Source organism: Larus michahellis, chromosome 1 (assembly GCF_964199755.1).
Source record: "Larus michahellis chromosome 1, bLarMic1.1, whole genome shotgun sequence".
Taxonomy (NCBI): Eukaryota; Metazoa; Chordata; class Aves; order Charadriiformes; family Laridae; genus Larus; species Larus michahellis.
The window spans coordinates 25,515,623-25,536,964 of NC_133896.1; the positions used below are offsets into that span (position 1 = coordinate 25,515,623).

General features: G+C 39.0%; 1 protein-coding gene across 7 annotated transcripts in view; it reads right to left on the reverse strand.

Annotated features, from left to right (window-relative positions):
• The window catches only part of PTPRZ1 (protein tyrosine phosphatase receptor type Z1), a 143,379-nt gene that overhangs the window by 42,020 nt on the left and 80,017 nt on the right, over positions 1 to 21,342 (reverse strand). For all 7 annotated transcript variants that reach the window (XM_074598634.1, XM_074598546.1, XM_074598459.1 and 4 more), the window contains exons 4-10: positions 20,458 to 20,609; positions 18,868 to 18,963; positions 18,542 to 18,608; positions 14,187 to 14,344; positions 13,467 to 13,617; positions 5,357 to 5,541; positions 4,492 to 4,618 (exon numbers count right to left, since the gene is read on the reverse strand). In XM_074598634.1, coding sequence (XP_074454735.1) covers positions 4,492 to 4,618; positions 5,357 to 5,541; positions 13,467 to 13,617; positions 14,187 to 14,344; positions 18,542 to 18,608; positions 18,868 to 18,963; positions 20,458 to 20,609 — 936 coding nt within the window. The remainder of the gene's footprint in view (positions 1 to 4,491; positions 4,619 to 5,356; positions 5,542 to 13,466; positions 13,618 to 14,186; positions 14,345 to 18,541; positions 18,609 to 18,867; positions 18,964 to 20,457; positions 20,610 to 21,342) is intronic.

Here is a 21,342-nt window from a genome sequence, read left to right on the forward strand (position 1 = left end):
AAAGTTCTGAAGAGGTCTTTTCATAGTCCATTTTAATAACAGATGAAGAAACGACAGAACAAAGACAAAAAAGATAACTATTTCCCTGCATTTAAGTTCAATGCAAATCTTCTAAAAAAACCCTTAAAACAATCTGATTTGTAATTGTAGAATAATATGCACAACCTGAACTGTTTTCATTTCTGTACTGTCTTATGTAATAAATGGCACGGCAAAAACAAAAGTAAAGCCTGTTTCTTCTGATTAAATTAGTTTTCAGATTTCTACATTTATCAGTACAAAATTAGAAAAAAGCATCCCCTAAATGAAACATTTACGATATGCTTAGTGTTTTTTAGGACAAAAATCACTCACAAAGACAAGTTACAAAGAAATAGTATAGTTAGACCCTCAGAGAGCTTTGCTGACAGCATGAGCTGCAATGCAGGAGACAGCATTTGAGAGCCATATCCCAGCATGGGGTTTTTTTGATACACACCAACTGAAGTCTCCACAAAGGAAGATGAGAGAAGAGATATATTCTTATTTTTCATTTCCTGTATCAGCAAAAGCATATAAGTAACACTGGTATTAACTGCACAATGAACTACTGCAGAACTTTCAGAGCTATACAGATGTTATCCGGAGAGTCAAAGCACACGTTTAGATAGTTATTAAAAATCCGATTCTAATAGCAAATGAAAAATTGGTAAATAAAGGCTGGACTTTATCAAAGCTGACTAAAACACTGTGTACACGATTCCCTTCATTTTCAATGGAGGTTGTGTAGCTACACCGCATAAGGCATCCAGTGACTTTTACTAATTGGAAACTAACTGGAAACAATTCTCATGTGCACGCATGCTGTACCACAAGATGAAAGGCCACCACTCTGAACAGTTCAGGAAAACCCCAAAGCGCAGAGGTCTCAACTATGACCATTTGCCCAATGTCATACCAGAGCTCCTGAGGGCTCCACAAACTGAGGCAGAGAGCATGGCCTGAAAGAGGTCCTTCCTCTTACGAAGCACTGCCGAGAACGAGGGGGTTTAAACCTGGTCTGTGGGTCACCCAGAGCCTGCAGAGCCCTCACTAACCCAGACAGGGTGTGGAGAAGGCACGAGAAACGCTCTCTCTTGAAAGCATCTGAAAAGGAAAAGGCTAAAACAATGGTCATGAGTTTGTTTTGAACACCAGATTTGTGATGCAGAGTGTACTGAAACTTCCCTCATCAAAAGTGGCCACTCCAAGGGCAGAATTCTTCCTGGAAAAGGGCCCATCTAATGCTTCCGCGTGACTCACGCCTCACTTTAGCTCTTAACATGAAGATTAATTGATCTGGAGGTGACTGCAGTGAATTTCATCTTAATTAAACTGGCTTACTCAGAGTAATTCTTGAAAATGAAAGTTTTAGCTTATGCTTTGTGTGAGTCAATTTTATTTCATGTCTTCATGGTGAAGATAACTTTTCTTTCATAAATTCACAAGCAGGAACTCCAAGAAATCCCCTTTTGCCTCAAGATCTATAAAGCAGATCACAAAACCAATTTGATGTTATAGTTGTAACCAGCAAGTTGCTCTGAACAAATCTTTCTCATCAGATATCTATATTGTCATATCTCTGTTGTTTTATATTTGCAATATTAAAATATTAAATATGAAAATATTTGCAACATGTGCAACAGTTAATTTAGATGTAAATAATTAGTAAAAGTAAGTATGCAAATAAACATTAATATTAGAAATGAATGGAAGTTTTTTTCATACTTTAAAATTATATCAAGGGTTGAGAAAACATCTATAAAACTTTTTTAGAGAGTGATGCACACCCACTGTAATCATACTGATTACATGGGAGGGATTTTTCCCTGAATTTTCCTCATCCAGTGCTTTCAGATGTACCATTGTGGAAGTGTCAAAATAAAAGAACACAAAGTACATTTAACAACTTTGTGTCCATTTCAGATAGGAGGCAGGCCAAAGAAGCAGGTTTTTTGAAACACACAGAATATTCATTTTGGTATTTCATTTTTATTTATAAACTTCTCCCTCTTTTATTCTTATTTTGAATTTAAATATCCTTGAAACACTTCATTTGACCTGAAATAATCTTCCTCAATTTTTAACGTTTTGGAAAACTAAAGAAAAAAACCTTAGGTAGACCTGAAGCTATTACAAATTTTCAGAACTGTCTGAAATTTAAAAAAAAACACAGGTGTTTATACAGTTCTGATATGCATATTATTTAATTCTCCTTTTGACGATGCTTTATTTGAAAACAGGAAAACTCAGGATAAGAATATAGTTACATACGTAATCTGCTTTAATGAAACATTAAGGAGACATATTTAAATGTTCAAATGACAGGAAACACAAAAATTCCATTTTCACTGTTACGCTAACCTGTTCATATTTTATATAGATAGATCTTTCCATTGTTATGCCTCCTATGTATCCTTGCATTGTATTTTCTCATTTCTTTAACAAAAAGAAATTAATGGTCTGTCTACGTAAAAAGGCATGAGTATATCAGACCTTCACTCAGAACTGCTAAATATAGCATTTATTGTGCCAGATTCTCTTGTCTGAGAATACAAATCTCAGAGAAATTTCTGCTGATATACTGGAAGGTGAAATTAGTTTTCCAGTACGTATTTCCAAAGCAAGGCTCCTCATTCTTCCTTCTACTGAAATGAATGCAAAGCCACTGCTTTGCCTGACTTCAGCAGAAATACAAGAGGGATGCCGTGATCAGTGGCTGCATCTGCACCGCTGGCCAGCTGCAGGCTGCCAAATGCCCCAAAACTTGCCGGGTTTGCTCCCCAGCAGCATTTGCTTGCACCGCGGGTGCACTGCGCAGTGTTGGCTCCGTGGTTAGCCAGCCTCGGCGCTCCTGTCTCCCTCCCCTCCCTGCCTCTGTATCCACCTTTCCTTTCAAAGGGAGTCATGGCACACAGCAGGGGGTATGGAACTCTTCCTTGCAGCAGGGGTACAACAGTAGTAATAGGGCGGTTTATCCTATGCATATTACCTACGTGGGATTTTGCTTTGCAATGTCTGGTTTTAGAGTTTTTAAATCTGTGATGGCAGTACTGCGCTGACTTGATTTGTTGAACTATTGTTTAATAATGACAACACTACACTGCTTATTTGTCATTCCATGTAGGGGTATGTAGATGAAAACTCATCTGAGTAAATTCTTCAAACACAAACCCAGCAAATTCTGGAAAGGAAGTGGAGGAATATAGTATCTAAGAGGTAGGTAAAGAATAAACAGAAAAGTGGAATGTCAGGCAGAATGTCAGAACCTTGTCACAGACTTCTTAGAAAACTGAAGAGAAATAGAAACATTCTGATAGGTATTAGCACAAGACTCCAAAAATGCGTTCTTAACACTTTGTGTTTGAAAGACAAGTTAAATGTTTATTGAAAATTTATATGTACTATACCTGAACCTGCATCCCCCTCCTTTAGACAAAAACGCACTATTATAAGCCTATTACCATTATTAGTTCATAATTCATGCAGTAGAGATTGTTGAGAATTGTATTCTTTCACACTGTAAAGGAATGTGGTTCCCTTGAAATGAAAAACTGACCTGTTTTCCCAAGTACATCACAACATTGCTAAGCACTTTGCTGTACCTAAACAGACTTAATGAAGTGTAAAACTGAACTTACAGAATTCATAAATAGACAACAAGAATCCAGGCCCTTAGATAAAAAATGGTTTCTTGCATGATCAGAAAGTCTTTGATTTTTTTCCTATAATTAATTACCAGGTTCTTAATTAAAAACATAGCTCTCGTTCACTTTGATAAGAACTGTGCCTGATGCTAAAACTTCCACAGAATTGAAGGAATTATTAAGGACAAGATCAAGCTTCATGCTATAGTTTCAAATTATTTCATATTTACCAGCAGGAGGAAGAAGTAAATCTGGCTGTGAAATCAGTAAGATTTTTTTGTTAGGCCTTTTGATTTTTTGCAAGGCAACATTAAGAAGCAAGGGAATTCCATCACCACAAGTCCTTTGAAATCAAACTCCAAGTAATCATAAGAAATCAAATTTCAAAATCAATTGATACAGACTTATAAGTCATGTATTGGGTTGGTATTATGTGTTTCCTTAATACTTTGGCTGTGAAGATTAATTTTGGGAGGATGCTTGAACCATAGAGAAATAATACCAAACATGGTTTTATTTCCCTATATTATACTGCTGAAAGATACACTTGTGAGATTTGAAATCAGGTAGGTGTTTTTCAGAATATTCTTAGAGTTAAAAAAAATTAACATGCAGTCTTTCCTAGGCAATGTTTACAAGGAATGGAGAATTACATCATGTAAAATATCAGTAGCAAAGAACATGCTGAAGGTTAACTGCAGTGATTTTGAAATTTCATTTTAGCATATTTTGATAGTCGTGCATTTTAACTGGTTTGCAAACAAATTACTTCTTCAAATACAGATTTTCAGCCAAAAATGATCATTAAGCTCAAAAGACCACTTACCTGGGTCTTCTAAAGGCATATCAACAATGACTTGGTCACTGTATTTTCCATATAGACCATTAGAGCAAACAGCAACTATCTGAAGAACATAACTTGTATTGGGCAGCAGATTATTTAGAATAGCCCCCTAAAAGAAAAACCATGTTTAATCATTTATTTGCAAGTAAGTAACAAATATTTGGAAATCTTAATTTTTTCATAGCACATTTTTCACATGAACCATAAAGCTCCTTTCTTCTAGGACTCTAATGCATACTTTTTCTATTTTATTGTCACAAATGTTTTTCAGTAAACTTTAAAAAAAATCTTGTGAATTTTTACATGGAGGATACCAAACTATATAATCATTTAATGCTGAACACTAGTTTAGGTAACATTATCTCTGATAAAATATGTCTTCAAAGAGGGTAAAAGATCACATTAGTAAAATACCGTGAAGCTGTAATCAGTAACAATACTTAACAGCAGTAAGATTTTACTGAATCTTATTAGTTGCTTGTGCAGGTCATTCTTTGCACACCTGCGAGCAATGAAGTACAACGATCACTATTAATTGACTAAGGGTTTTACGGCTAAGGAGCTCAGAGATTGACAAGGTCAAAAACTTTTGGGGATAGTATAGGCAAATCAAAACATCAGTGTGTGAAAGCTTTCTCTCTTCTGGGCAAGAGAGGCTTTTTTTCTTTTTTTAAACTGTCTTTGTGGCTTCACAGCCAAAAAATGAAGTACAGCTTCTGTGACCTGCAGCCAAAGAAGTAGTTTTTTACTGAATCAGCTCCCAGCTACTGTTTAATCCCCCAAGATAATTAACAGCAAGTGTTTTGCCATCACCCCTTTGTATGAAACTTGAAGAGTTTACAGTTACCAAGTCCTGATACCCATCTGTCAGAAACTCGTGCTTAGTCTGGTCTTCTCCATCCAACTGTTGATAAAAGACAGCAAATCTCTCAATTGTGGTGTCATATACAACTCGAGGTCTTTCCCATGTAACGAGAAGACTAGTATAATTCTTTGGATCAGATTGGACATTTTCAGGCTCTGAGCTGCAAACTGAAAGAAAGAAAAAAAGGAAAGAACGTGATATTTATTAAATGGTACAAATGACTCTAAGATCTCGAGCCAGCTCCTGAGAAAAGTATTTCATGTGCCTCATTTTTAGCTTTCTGCTAAAATATCTGAGATGCCATGCGCTATAAACAGAATCTGTATTTTAACACTAGATTTTCAAAAGCAAGTTAATTTGAGGACTGAGTCCCCTTCCCCCCTTTCTTATGCCATATTTTGTGAAATATTCATATCCAGTCACCAAGAAATAAAATATAAAACACAAAACATAAAGATCCATATGTATGTCCTGGGGATGAAAAAATCTCTATTACTCTGGCTTAATGGATCTAGCAGAGTAGAAGAGCCGCACGCTCTCCCACCAGCTATAATAGACTGTAATCTATAATTGAGTGGTTTTAAAGGTTAAAGGTAAACCTATTGCACTTGAATTTCCTCTCGAGGATGTTTGAATCTTTTTATAGTACCTAAAGATGAGACACAAGGCAAATTGGAAGAGACTAAGAAAGGATTAGATTAGCAGGTAGTGATTTCGTGTTATTTTATATTTTGAGTCACCACCTAGATATCTGCTGAAGAAGCCTGATCAGACTGTTGCAGTCCTGGGCCTGGCTCATTCACGCCTTCTTTGTGAGCCTGGAACCTGCACCCCAGGAGAAGCCTGGCCAGGCAGCTACTCTTGCCTATCTTCCGGCCTTTCCCCTCCAATACTCTGTTCATCTTATTCCAGTAAACTGACCATTTTGATATTTTTCTAGACATATAGATGTAATGATTACCACTGTGCTAGAAATTTACTGAGACTGACATTTGTTTTTCAAATTACCCAAGTACCTGCGTGTAGCTTAAAAGTAAAATACAAGGTCAAAGGCGGATTAACCTGTATGAAAAAATTACATTAGCAAAAAATGTAAATTATTTAGTTGAAGCTCACTGAAAAATGACCAATAAGTTGTGATACACACAAAAATAAAGCAACATCATATACAGCTGCATCATTCATGGCTGGTTTGGGTTTGGGCTGAGACCCCACGCTCCTTTCTTGCTCTCGTCATCCCCTCCGCTGGTGCAGGGAACCAAGTCTTCAGACACGGCAACTGAAAGAATGGAGAGGACTGCAAAAGTGCTCACTAATTGTTGGTTCCCAACTTGAAAGCACAGCTACTACATTTGTTCTGATGCCTCAGAATGAGGGCCAGGGGTCCCTGACATTTGCTGTTATCAGTCCCTCTTTTTATCTCTTTGAAACTGCAGAGCTTTAGCACTTTGCTTGAAATGCTCAGAGTGGCTATCTGCCCCTGCCCTAGATTTTGGGAAGTTCCTTTCCTGTGTACTGAATTTTCTTTCATATGTGCTTTCATGTGTGCTGAAAAAGTGTATTATTCATTCTATTGCTTCATTTATTACCTCATTTCTATTGCTTTATTTCACCTATTAGACTTGTCAAAACCACTGATCAGAGTACATGAAGTTTACTTTGAATCTTTCTACAATTTAATTAAATCTTACATATTAAAATGATGAGATGGATATATTTTTATTACAAAACTTTTAGCTTGACTTTTGCATAAGTAATTACATAATCATTCCCTAATTGGAATAAATAAGGAAATATATTTTTCAAATCTCAGATTATGTTTAAAACAAACTTTGAGTATCTAGCAAAAGCAAGCAAAACAAAATATGTAGCTAATTAAGAAAACAAGTGCAGATTCTTTGGAGTTCTCTTAAAAGAAGCAAACACCATGATACTACAACTCTTTTGGTGGACAATACTGCATTTTTGAAAGAAAGGAAAAAAATTCTTTCCATTAACTTTGCAATTTGCCACTTGAACACAGGAGGGCACTCAAACCCCAATATTTTGAAAAACTCAGTTTCTTCTGTACGCAGGTGGGAAGTTTTGAGCAGCTCTGGTCTGAGCTAGTCAATGGAAAATGAGCAGCGATTTTTAAAAATTATTTTATTTTGTGTGTGAGCTAATGGTAGAGGCAGTATTAGTCTGTGTAATTTAGTTGCATTCTGTACCTTGCCAGGCTTTGATTCTACTGTGCTATGTATGTGACACGCCATTTTATTAATTTTACTGAATTATTTTAATTGACATAAAGGAAGAGCAAATTAAAAAAAAAATAAAATCTCGTCATGTCCATTCCATTCCATTCCATTCCATTCCATTCCATTCCATTCCATTCCATTCCCAAACCTTGTCATTCCATCCCATTTCCACCAGATGGCAAAAGGAAATCAGACCAGCAAAGACTATTCCCTTCTCAATTCTGAGTATTAAGGCAGATGACTTGAACTCTGATTTATTTTTTTTAATGAATCAAAACACTCTTCAGCTATTTCTTTTCAAAGGCGTTTAAAATAATTTTCCAAACGCTTTTTCATATTGTAAGTACCAAGCTTCTCCCTGTTCATACTCTTCTCTACTGTGCTTTTTCACAGAATCATATAATTTTTCACAGAATCATTTTCACAGAATCATCTAGTCCAACCATCAACCTAGCTCTGACAAAACCCATCACTAAGCCATATCTCTAAGCACATGTCTACCTGTCTTTTAAATACTTCCAGGGATGGTGCCTCAACCACTTCCCTGGGCAGCCTGTTCCAATGCTTAATAACCCTTTCAGTGTAAATTTTTTTTCCTAATATCCAGTCTAAACCTCCCCTGGCACAACTTGAGGCCGCTTCCTCTTGTCCTATCGCCTGTTGGGAGAAGAGGCTGACCCCCCACCTCTGTACAACCTCCTCCCTTCCTCTTTTTTGTCTGTGAGTGAATTTCGTTCTGAAATCTCTGACTGTATTCAGACTAACTGAGCAATATTACAGAACTTTTAAAGGTGGAAGATTGGCGTCTCCCATATTATTTCTTTCAGTGTCACTCTGCTGGCTTTTCCAGATGGTTCTTTCAACGTTTGTTTTTTTTTTTCCAAGAAAAACATTATCTTCCCTCTTGTTCTCCTCCTTTTGATGCTTGGTCCTGTTCCCAGCAGTGACCAATATTCCTACATGATACTCATCCGCATATTATTTCACGCTGATTCCTTCCCAAGCTGTTGTCTCTTGTCCTTCTTCTGCCTCTTTATCAGTCATCCTGCCGGCGCTGTTAGCTTCCCTGGTAAACTCTGCTGGTTTTACATATCAGATCATGCTAATGCACCTATCTTTGCTTATTCTTCTGTGGAATAAAATGCTACCCATATAACTGAGAAGTTTTTAATCTAAACTGAGTTGCATCATCAGGGAGCACCAAGGTATGTTAGCCAAATCATTGTTAGAAACTACTTGGGCTGTGTTTTTGACAAAAAGGCCTTTATAAGCTGCCCAAATTTGGCTTATACACACACACACACACATATATATATGAATGAATAAAATTATGTCTGGATTTAACGTTATCTGAGCTTGAGACAGTTGGAATAAAATTAGGTGTAGTTCTGAGGCAGCAGTGGGTAAGTCAGGGAATTTTTTCCACAATTGTTGCTTTCTTCTACTTTCAGCTGAATCTGGGTTTGAGATTTTTATCTTTTAAATCTAGATTTTCAATTGTAGGAGCCGTGAAATCATTTCATTTAGATTAAGGCATTCAAGGTCTTTTCAGCTCCCTGTCACAGTCTGTGGCAAAAAGTAGTTCTTCAATATTCCCGGTCTACTCTATCTCTCTGATGGAGGTGGAGCAGCACAGTAGATATGTGTGCTGGGTTGACCTTGGGTGGCCACCAAGTGCCCACCCAGCTGCTCTCTCACTCCCCCTCCTCAGCAGGACAGGGGAAGAAAATGAGATGAAAAAGTTCACAGGTCAAGACGAAGACAGGGAGATTGCTCACCAATCACCGTCATGGGCAAAACAGACCTGATTGAGGAAATTAATTTAATTTATCACCAATTAAAATATAGTAGGATAGTGAGAAACAAAAACAAAACTAAAAACTACCTTTTCCCCACCTTTTTCTTTTTCCCAGGATCAACTTCAGTCCTGACTCTGCCACCTCCCCACCCCAAGCCTTTGCCACTTCTTCCTCCTCATGCTGTTCCCCTGCACCAGCGTGGGGTTGCACCCACGGGATACAGTCCTTTATTAATTTCTCTGGTGTTGGTCCTTCAGCAAAAGATTGTTACAGCGTGGGTTCCCCATGGGGTCACAGATCCTGCCAGAAAACCTACTCCTGTATGGGCTCCTCGCCACAGGCCATGGCTCCTGCCAGGAGCCTGCTCCTGTGTAGGCGCTTCACGGGCTGCAGGGGGACAACCTGCTTCACCATGGTCTTCTCTGCGGGCTGCGGCGGGAATCTCTGCTCTGTCGCCTGGAGCACCTCCTCCCCGCCTTCTTCTCTGACCTCTGCCCAGGTGCCTTTCCTAAATCTCTTTTCCCTGAGGCGCCACCATCTTGTCTGCGGGGCTCAGCCGTGCCCTGGGGTGGGTGGGTCAGAGCCGGTTGGAACCGGCTGTGTCCGGCTCGGGGCAGCCCCGGCCGCTCCTCACAGAGGCCCCCACAGCCCCCGCTGCTGCCGGTGCCTGGGCAGGGCCACCTGGCACAGTGTGTCAGTATAAAGTCTCTTGAGAGAATCTGAGAACGGTTATAGCTAATTTATGTCACCTGTGGTACGTGAAATGGTAAAAGCTTGAGTCCTTACTCCTGGTCCTGCAAGAGAATTTAACTACAATGACTGCTGAACTTTACGTAGCTGTTTTTCGCATGGGAAAAGAAGGCTGACAAATATTTTTTACCAAGGTATCTCGTCAGTCTTGAATTTTAAGAACCTTTTTTGTTTTTTGTATCTGTACTGAATCCATGAGGATTAAGATGGACGGCATTTCTGCCCTCACTCTCAGGGCTCCGCCACAAGAGCGGGGCGGGTGGGAGGTCACGCAACAGGCCCAGCTGCTACCATCCATGGTTCTCAGGTTTATAGGAAAAAACAATGATTTCTATTATAAACGGATTTTCATGCCAGCTGAGGTTGGTGGAGATAAAGCATTACAATTTCAAAAAGCTTTTTGAGTTGAATCCTCAAGTATGCCTGTAAGGTTTAGCTATTTTAATCTTCTTAAATATACACATATATATATGCATACATACATGTCACAGAGGAAAATTACATGTATCCTTAGGCAGGTTTGGGGAATGAATTATCTCCCATGCCCTCGGTAGGGCAGGGCTTCTACACCAAGAATGTTGAGGTTGTCACTGTGTGAAAATTTCTGATGATATATTGCTAAATTAGTTTATCATTGGATAGAAAGATTCTTTTAGCCCATCTAAGGAAATGTAGTTCTACTTAAGAAATGCCATGTATTGATAACAGCAATAAATCAAGCACTTAATCCTACTGACTAATGAGAGTCTACACTGAATCCAACAGGAGAAAATTGAGATTCTAGGTTTCACAACACAAAATAATTTTTCAGTTAGCTACTTGAGTAAGAGCCACTCTTGCAATTTCTCTTCATCATCTAAAGGGATTTCAAAGATTATTTTTTCCTCTGTTGACTACAAGAACTTTGCAATATTAAATATGAAATACATAAGCCTATTTACTCTTTGGGACTAAGGCATTCATGTTACAGTTTTTACATCTCAACGTTTAAATTTAACGACTCCTAGGGCTTTTTATTTAGCTTCTCTTAAAATGGAGGTGAAAATATAAATGCTCCTCTAATGTTCTATATTAAACAAATCCTACAATTGCATTTGTGTGCACATATATATGTGTGTGTGTACATAAATATGTATATGTGTGTATGTGATGTTCTTGCATTTAAATAGTGCACATGAATATTAACAGAAATCTGAAATGTATATAGATGAAGACTTGAACTTTTAGTGATCCCTTTCTGCCCCTCCTTGTTTATAGCCAAACCAGAAATTTTAACCTACAATTTGTTACTTTAAATACCTAGTTTACAATAAATACTATATGTGTTCACTGCCACAGTAATGTGAGTGCAGGACACTTTTATCTCAAACTTGGTAGACTGAAACCCATTTGTTTGGTATTATACAAGTCTACACACACAGAAATTTTGGATGGTCTGTACAGCATATTTTATCATTACATGAAGCGGAAGGGCCTTCTAATTTTAAATGGTATAACTCAGCGCAGAAAAGGATCCTAATATCTTTAGGCTGGACACTCTTTCCTAATCTGTATGGATACCAAACTCACAGATAAGATAGAAAATTCACAGAATACCTCTTTTTGACATAGTGCAGAAATGGGACTGGTTGGAAGGAACCTCCTACACAGTTTTAATGCACACACTGCTTTGGACAGCATGTGGAAAGCTCCTTCAGGTGTCAGCACATGGAGTGGACAGGAGGAAGCAGGGGTTTCTCTTAAACACTATTGTCCAGCTTTTCCTCTTGTCAGTCTCTATGGAAATCTAGATTAGGATAGCACAGCTGAAAGTGACTTCTATTGCAGTGACTGAGCAGAAGGGTCAAGGCCAAGGTCATGGCTGTAGTGCAACCACTTGGGACGTAAGTGGATTGTAAGTGGCAGAAGTAGTCCTGGTCTCTGTCTTCAAAGGTCTCTTGCCTATGACATTTCTTCACTGTAGATTGACTCCTATTTAAAAAGGTCTGAGAAAATTCATTTACTTCTGATAACATGGATATAAGAAACAGTGGTCTGTATTACAGCGACCTGTCTCCCAGAGACCTTCATTAAATGCTGGGATCTGGGGAAAGACAATCTTAACCTTTAAGTTAGGCCAAGTCAACAATGTCCACTGTAAGTCTATTTGGAAACAGAAATTTATTTAGTTGTTATAATATGCTTGATTGCTGCAGCTCAATTCCATACTCCTTCTTCAGGCTTCAAAATTTCAAACAAACAAAAAAAACCCCTGCCAGAACAGATATTTCTTGGCCTAGACCAATTAAAAAAAACTCGTACCCTGGGCACACATCTGAGGAGTTCATGACAAGCTGAGGTCAAAACGGAAGTGTCACTGACTGGTTATCACAATGAAGCAGTAAATCTATCCTGTGCAGCACTGTGGCTAAACAGTGTGATGTACTTGTGCAAGGCACGCAGCCCTTTGGCAGTTCTGAATGATGAACATCCCCTAGCTTGTATGCAAATTTCATACACAGGATCCTTCCAATAGGAAAAATAAATATCTACCCAACCAAAGTGAGTTAAAATGAAACCACACTTCTTTCTAATCTGGAGAACACCTACGCCACATGCTTCAATCATTTGTTTATGTCTAATTAAGCACAGTTCAGTGCAACTGAGTTTAAGAAGCTACAGGTATCCCCACCCAAGTTGCAACATACTGGCCCAAAATTAGATGTTTACTATTTATTCTTGTGGGCTTTTGAGTACGGAAATCATCAACTTCCACATTTAGTGCTAGATCTCATTTCCCATTACATAGTGTACTGGTTTTGGTCATATAACCTTCACAAACTTCCTTGAGGTTTTAGGTAAAACAAATAACAGAATCCGGCTTCTGGGATTCTCTCCATCTATCACTCTCAGCAGACTACGTGAAATGAATTTGGTGACCTCACTTCAGCCTCTGTTGGAAAAGCATCCACATTACACAAGAAAGAACCAAATGGGTTTGTAAAACAAAATCCTCTTGCAGCCCCTGAAAAGGCAGCTTTGTTTAAGTCTGAAACAAATTAAAAGGGCAGTGCAAGAAAGCTTGAACTGACGTGATCTTCACTGAACGTTTGGTCAAGACAAGCATTTAATTTTCCACTCCATTTAGTCTGACATGTTTTATGATTGCTAGTTTTTTTTTCTCTGAAGTGATAGATTTATGAGTAGTAATACAGTGTGCTACTTTCCACACAATTTAAAATTAGTTTCTTCATACTAGGATGAATCTTTTACTGAAAATTGTCTTTCAACCTGTGAAGAGAGGAATGACTATTCAGTAAATACCTGCTTCGTGAATTTCTTCTTGTCCAGTGTAAGAGGAAAACACTTGCCCAAAGAACTTATATTGCTGCTCTCGAAAGTTGTTTTGCAGGTAGTCCATCAGCATAACATAGCCAGACTGCTGCATTGTAAGGACTTCACAGAATACAGCTAACTAGAAGAGGGGAGGAAAAAAAGAAGTCAGAAGTCAAAACAAATTAACAAGATTCTGCTAACAGGAAAAAACCCTGGGGAAAAGATATTGGGTAAAGTCTCCCAGTTGAGTTGTCCCGCAGGCGCTGAACTTTTGTTCCTCTGTACCAGCAGTATATATCTAATGGTTTAATCCACCTGTATGTCTCAAAAGACTCTGCTGTTGGAGCTATGCTCTGCCCAGTCACCACCATTTAGCTGGGGGAATATGGAAAGAGTGTTCTGCACTCCTCTTTATCTGAGCTAGAAGTCCAGACAGCCTGCAGAGTTAGGAATTGTGTTCTTACACCCTTCTAAGGCAACAAATCACTCAGAATCTAGTCCTGAACTAAAAAACGTAAAAGATAACATACTCAAGTAATAAATACACTTGCTAATTTAATGGCTGCATGAAAAATCTAAAACCAGATAAAAGAAAAGCCAGTTTGTTGGACTGGCAATGAATGCTATGAGGTTTTACCATATACATGGCAACTGCTTTTCTTTGGTATTATGTACAATTGTTTGGTTTTAATACATTAAACAAATTACCTGTTCTTCAGAAATACTAATGGTATCTTTAAACACAATCCATTCAACTGTTTCAGAGCAGGGAGGAGTTGATAAAGACCCATTATAAGTGTAATATTTGTCTGTTGCATTCGGCAAAAGGTTCAGCAAAATAAATGGTTCTAAGGCAGCCTGTTTTCCTGAAAAAAAAAATAGAAATAGTCAGACAGTTAAAATACTGCAGAAGCAATGAATAAATAGAAATCACACTCTCCAAAAGAGTTACCATTACAGGAACATGCTAATTTTGAGGCTATTCAAAATTTGATCTCCAGAGAGACTATCATACAAATAAATTGCTGAGCCTTTTCTATTTAGTTTGAGTAAGTATTGTTCAATAACAGCTTTGTTTACTTGGGAAGGTGTAATGAGCTACTCCAGCAATAAATAAAGTAATCAGGACATTGGTTCACAAGAATCTGTTCACCTGTAAATTTACTCCTAAACGTCCAAGATGCCACATCTTTGTCTCGCATGTGAACTTCAAAGAAAAAATATGTTAAGTCTCTGTTCTTGATCTCATGACACAGCTTCAAACTCTCCCTGAATTCGGGCAATTTGTTTGGTTTCTTGCAGGATCTTAACCTCTGCAGAAAATCTCTGCCTGGGGAATTGTTGCCATCTTAGACCTGAGAGTTATATTAATTATGATGGCAGAAGCAGAATTTCTGTGGATAAGGAGTTTTTAAAATGGTGATAATACAGTGAAAACCTGCAACAGCTTTACACAAAGCAGAGAAGGATGCAAAGACCTCCTCCAGGAGAGTATGACCACTCTGTTTATTGAAAATAATATCACGTCTTCCAGGTCAGCAGTTTACCTGAAACCTTGTCAGCTGGGAGCATGCACGAGGAATTGCTGGGAGCCCATCCACAGAAAGCTAAGCTCATGCTGGTCTGGCAGTAGGGTCCAGTAACAGAAATTGGCAGAAACGGTACCAACTTCCTCAAGGCAGATTTTTTTCCGATCTGTGACAATTATCAGTCTTGTGACAATTATCTGTCTTATCATCTGGTGCATGCAAAATAATGCTTGTTTTTTACACCCTATAATCCTTATATACCTTATTTCAATCTAAAATTACCAGTTTTAAATTTCTCCCTGTTTGATAAGTATTCACTTATGGATATCTAATGAATTTTCAGACTATGCATTAACTTGTGGTTTTACAGATATGTTACATCTTGAGCCCTGTACAGATTTCTGACTTGTCTTTTTCTTCATAATTCATAGAATCATAGAATGTGTTGGGTTGGAAGGGACCTTTAAAGGTCATCTAGTCCAACCCCCTGCAGTAAGCAGGGACATCTTCAACTAGATCAGATTGCTCAGAGCCTTGTCAAGCCTGGCCTTGAATGTCTCCAGGGGTGGGGCCTCCACGAATTCCTTACAAATTTGGTGAGAGCAGCAAATTACATTAACAGTTTACTATAAATCATTGATGCTTTTCTTCCATACAGTGACTGTCTCACTGAGTTAAGGTTTAAGAGCTGTCTCCTCCCCTCTCCCTTATCTATGTGTCATGAAAGGGGAAGATGTAGCAGTGTCAAGCAAAGCCTATCCTACTTTTTCTCCTGTCAACATGTTAATCAACCTTCAGACAGAAGCCATCATTGCTATCTGGTACGTGTCTAGTTAATGCATTCTTCCTTCAGTAAAAATGAATGGCCAGTCCATTTTATATAGATGCTTCGGGACACAAAACTTCTCATTTATAGTAAGAAACCTGCCATACACTTTGCAAATTTGGATTTTAAAATGCCCTTTAATGTGACTGACAGCCTAGATTCTAAAATCAAACACCTACAAAGAATGATGAGAAATGTACGATGAGTTTCTGTGGAAGGAACAGGACTGCTCCTCTGCAGAGCTTGAGAACTCAGCAACTGGGATTCAAATAAGCACAATGCAGATATGACTGACAAGGACAGATCATGTACATTGCAGACAAGGACAGATCGTGTGCTATTCACTTTCCTTCAGGAGGAACAACTTGATTTAGTCATGACCTGAATTTTCAGAGCTCATTTGCATTTTATTCAAGAAAACGATATTCTACTGATTGTTGAAGTGCCGTGTAGTGGCTGTATCTTGAATCTTGCTGCTGATAGCTTTACAGCTCCTTCCAAGGCTGTAGGACAGTATCTGCCTTGGTGTATTACTCGTTCTCCTTTGTATTTCACAGAAGATGGCACACAAAGATAATGAATCTTAACTACTTTATATTTCCTCCTCCTCTGTCTTTGTAATTTATGGAAGTTGCTCCCTTTTATATTTGTTGAATAGTGTTTGTTTTCTGGAGAAAAACAATCTTGATTTTAGTGTCATACTTTTGAAAGATTTTAAAATAGTGGACTAATAGCTTTTTACACTTTAAACCTATTGATCCTAAGGGGATTTACAAAGCTCAAGTATCATTACATATAGAAAAAAACTGAGATAAAGTTAGCCATTTCCTTAAGATCATGGCCATGACGTAAGAAAATATCCGCGTTCAAGACAGTGCTCATTCATGTTTATTCTTCTGCATAGCCATTGTGAAACTGGGTTAGAAACAGAGCCCAGATCTGCTTATGCACCACCCTGAAGTCCACGTGCTCTGATGTAAAACCACAAGGAATTCTAAAACACCAAAGTAGCAACATTTGGTTTTAATAATGCTAGTACAAATATAATATAATTGGATTATTTCAGATTTACACAGGAGCTACTGAAAGAAGAATTCATCTCCACTGAGTCTACTGAATACTAATATTCATATGGTCTCACGCTTGTAAGACGCATCTTGGATGGCTGCAACAGGGTTATTTGGCTTCCAACCACATATAAATGTCCAGAAATGTATGACTAAGAAAACTCACAGAATAAATCAGACATTTCTCTTGATTTAGCATTTAAAGAGTTGCAAGTTCCTCATGATAGTTATATTTATTCATTTACACTAACCGTTGCTGTTACAAATATTCAGTCTTGGGGTAAATAAATCGTAGAATCACAGAATATCTTGAGTTGGAAGGGACCCATAAGGATGGAATCATAGAACAGTTTGGGTTGGAAGGCACCTTTAAAGGTCATCTAGTCCAACCTCCCCTAAGCAGGGGCACTAAGCAGGGACACCTTGAACTAGACCAGGTTGTGTTCCTAAAATTCAGGGTCCTGACTTTACTCTTTGCCTGACCCACACTCCTCAGGACTGCAAACTTCACCAGTGCGTGATCACTGCAGCCCAAGCTGCCTCCAATCTTGACGGCACCGATTAGCACACTTGCATTGGTGACCAACAGTTCCAGAATCACATATTCTCTGGAAGGGCTGTCTATTACCTGGCTTAAGAAGTTATCCTCAATGCACTCCAGGAGTCTCCTGGATTGCCTACAGCTCACTGTGCTACTTTTCCAGCAGATGTCGAGGATCATCAAGTCCAGCTCCCTGCTCCTTGCAGGACTACCTAAAACTAAACCACATGACTAAAGCACTGTCCAGATGCTGCATGAACTCTGACAGGCTTGATGCTATGCTCCATATGCTCATTCCCTGAGGAGCCTGTTCCATTGACTGACCACCCTCCCAGTGAAAAGCCTTTTCCTAATGCCCAATCTGAACTTCCCCTGATGCAGCTTCATTCCATTTCCTTGTGTCCTATTGCTGGTCACCAGAGAGAGGAGATCAGTACTTCCTGCTCTGCTGCTCCCCTTGAGAAAGTTGTAGACTGAGATTAGGTCACCCCTCAGCCTTCTCTTCTCCAAGCTGAACAAAACAAGTGACCTCAGCCGCTCCTCATAAGTCTTGTCCTTGGGACCTTTCACCATCTCGATTGCCCTCCTCTGGACACACTCTAGTAGTCTGATGTCCTTCTTGTACTGAGGCATCCAAAACTGCACACAGTACTCGAGGTGGGGACGCATCAGTGCAGCATAGAGTGGGACGATCACCTCCCTCAACTGGCTAGCTATGCTGTGCTTGATGCACCCCAGGCCACCTTTGGCCTGTTTGGCTGCCAGGGCACACTGTTGACTCATACTCAATGTGCCATCAAGCCAGACCCCCAGATGTCTTTCCGTGGGGCTGCTCTCCAGCCTCTCATCCCCCAGTTTGTACATATAACCAGTATCACCCTGTCCCAGGTGCAGGATCTGGCACTTGCTCATGTTAAATTTCATATGGTTGGTGACTGCCCAGCTCTCTAGTCTATCCAGATGACTTTTGCTGTTTCTAACAAAATAGACACGTCTGAGCTCTAGAGAACTGTGCTCCCAGCTGTCCTTAAGGTTTCATAATTACACTGAAATAGAATTTAGTGTAATCAGTAATCAATGAAATCTGGAGGTAGACTTACCGAAACGACTAACACTATCTACTCCGTTAATGATTGGATTATAATCCAGATTGTCTTCTAGTCCAATCTGTTAAAAAGAAATCACAATTTTAACAGTACATTTTTTTCATGAAAAAAAAATGAAAGTTGCGGTTTACCACCAAAATTACAGATGACTTAAAGCAGAGCAAGCATATTTTGCCCATTTGCTTTTCTGTAAGAATAAATTAGAAAGATATATGCAAATTTTTAACTCAGTGATCACACATTGGAACCAGTTAAATTCAGTTTGAACATCTGCCATGTTTCAAAGCTTGTTTAATGACACAAAGATACATTTTGTTTACCTCAAACAAAACTGATAAAGCTCTTAACTTTCCATTTCCTTTAATTGCCTCTTCGAAACTTGTAAACTGATCTGCATCATAGCAGTAGATTTGCATCTGAAAATAAAAATATATTCAAATGTTACATATACCAAAAATAAAAAAAAAATAATCAATGCAGTTATTTATATGCCCATTTTGAGAAAAAAATGTCCAAGCGATAAATTTAATTACAAATATATGGATTTTTTTCTCTGTGTCATATGCCTTATTTGAAGATATAGAATGGAATTCATCCGCTGTTAGCTACCTAAAAATGACCTCTCCTGGAAAACCACTAAGTATGCAGGAGTTATCCTTTCAAGGAACACAATGCTGTCCATGGATAATACAGTAAGCCGAGATAACTTGCTGATACTGGACATCTTACCTAGAGTACTCAAGTGAGATGAAATCAGTGGTAAAACACGAATAATAAGGCAGGATGTCCTTACTGCATCTGCCTTGCAGTAGGTGTAGAGAAGCACTGGTAATAAAAGATTACCAGGTATTTTGTGCCCAGATTTGAGTGCTGGCATGGGCATTGGGTTTGTTGTACCCTTCCTCTCTTTCTCCAGATGCAGCTGTGAAATCTCCTCCAGTGCTGGGTCACCAACATGAATGGGTGAGCGTCCTGCTCCTGCTAGCTTTTCATCTGATGATGATGGAAGAGAATATTCTCTTTGATGCGTTGGCAGGACAGGTGGACTGTGAGTGGGAATTTTGAAACGACTAATGAGGTAAAGGAAACGACACTGCCCCAGGAAAGCTCCCAGCCCACAGCTCTCCACAGAGTATAGGACAACCTTGGCTGTATTGCTTTGCTCTGACATGGAAATCCAAAGTGCTCGGAGTGAGGAGCAACACAGTTGTTTGCCACAACTACATCTTTTTAATTGGAAAACTACCTCAATGCCCTGTTGAGGGTTCCAAGTTTGGTCTGCAGAGTGCCCTCCTGGATCTCAGCTAGAGCTACTCCTCTCCTCTCCTCGACCCCATCCCCATGCTGTTGCAAGCTATTCTGCCAAACCAGCCAGAGGTTCGCTGGCCTGGCTGGCCATGAACGCGGCTGCACCCAGGACCTGCTCTCACATGGGGCTCTTGGCACGCTGCTGCCAGCTCTCTCTCCAGCCCAGTGACACGGGCCACGCTTTGTCTGCATAAGGCTCAGCAGCTCCCACGGGCTCTCAGCAAAGCCCCAGCTTGGAAAAGTCCATTTACACTTTAAATAACTGACTGCTGTGGAATCTGGTGGGCCAACCTGGTAGGAGCTTAACTGTTAGTGTGAGCTTGAGCTTTGGCAGATTAACAGAACTGACTTCTAACGCCACCTTAGAAGATGTGTGCAAAAATGCACAGTTTAGACATTCTCAACATACCATAGAATAATGCCTTATGCTGCCCTTCTAAAATACATCATTTAAATATTGTTAATTTCTATTTAAGTCAATGATTATGTTTGCAAATAGACTTTAATCAAATTATAAAGGTATTTAGTAAACAGCATTACTTTTTGCAGAATGTCAAATCGTCAAAATGGTCAAAATGGTGAAAATCTATTCCGTACTTTACCTCAAGAGGAAATTTTTGCCCTTCTAGACTATGTTCTGATCCGTCTGACGACACGTTGCATTTTCCCCAGTGAAAAGTGATCTTGCTTGCTTTGAATATGGTGTCTAAGCCACCTCCACTTACATAATAATCGTTTGTCAGGTTAATTTCCACTGAACAAAGAGAGGGGAAAAAAAAGAAGTGTTCATATAGAAGCCAGCCAAAGCATCTATGACTGTCATATTTCAGTATTAAATGCTAAAAAGTAAATATGATATATCTTTTTTCCTGTATTTCATAAGCAATTTGACAGGAAATTGGTTATTTAAACAAAGTAAGAAGTGTGGTAATTCACTGAAACTAGCCACAGAACTACACTAAAAAGCTCAGAAAACTGGCTCAGTCACTGATCCGACCGTCTAAGAAAATAAATTCCTGAAATACATCGCTTCCTGAAAGCACCTGTGTTTTTAACAAAAAGGAAAATACCCCCACCCATTATTATCATAATTCTAGATTTAAAAACATGAGGTAAGACAAGAATTTTAGACAGTTCCTAGGAGGACTGTCCTGTCTGTGAGACCCCTTAGCTGTGGAGCAGCCTCCCATGGGAGAAGGTGATGACAGGTCTTCACCTGGGACTGTGCATTTGTCTTGTGGAGGGAATGAGCAGGGTGGAATACACCAAAGCCCCACATTTGGCTTTCCCACCTCCAGTGATTTTTAATTGTTTGACCTTTTGCTAAAACAGCACTAATTGGCGTTCAGTTTCGTTACATTCCATTCCTCAAGACCTTCAAGACAATTTTAACTGCAGAGCTTAACAGTTCCTTTTATAGTATCTGAATTGCTGAAGATGAGGAAGAGCTCAGCTCACTTTTATGGACTTTAAAGAATGTTCCTTAG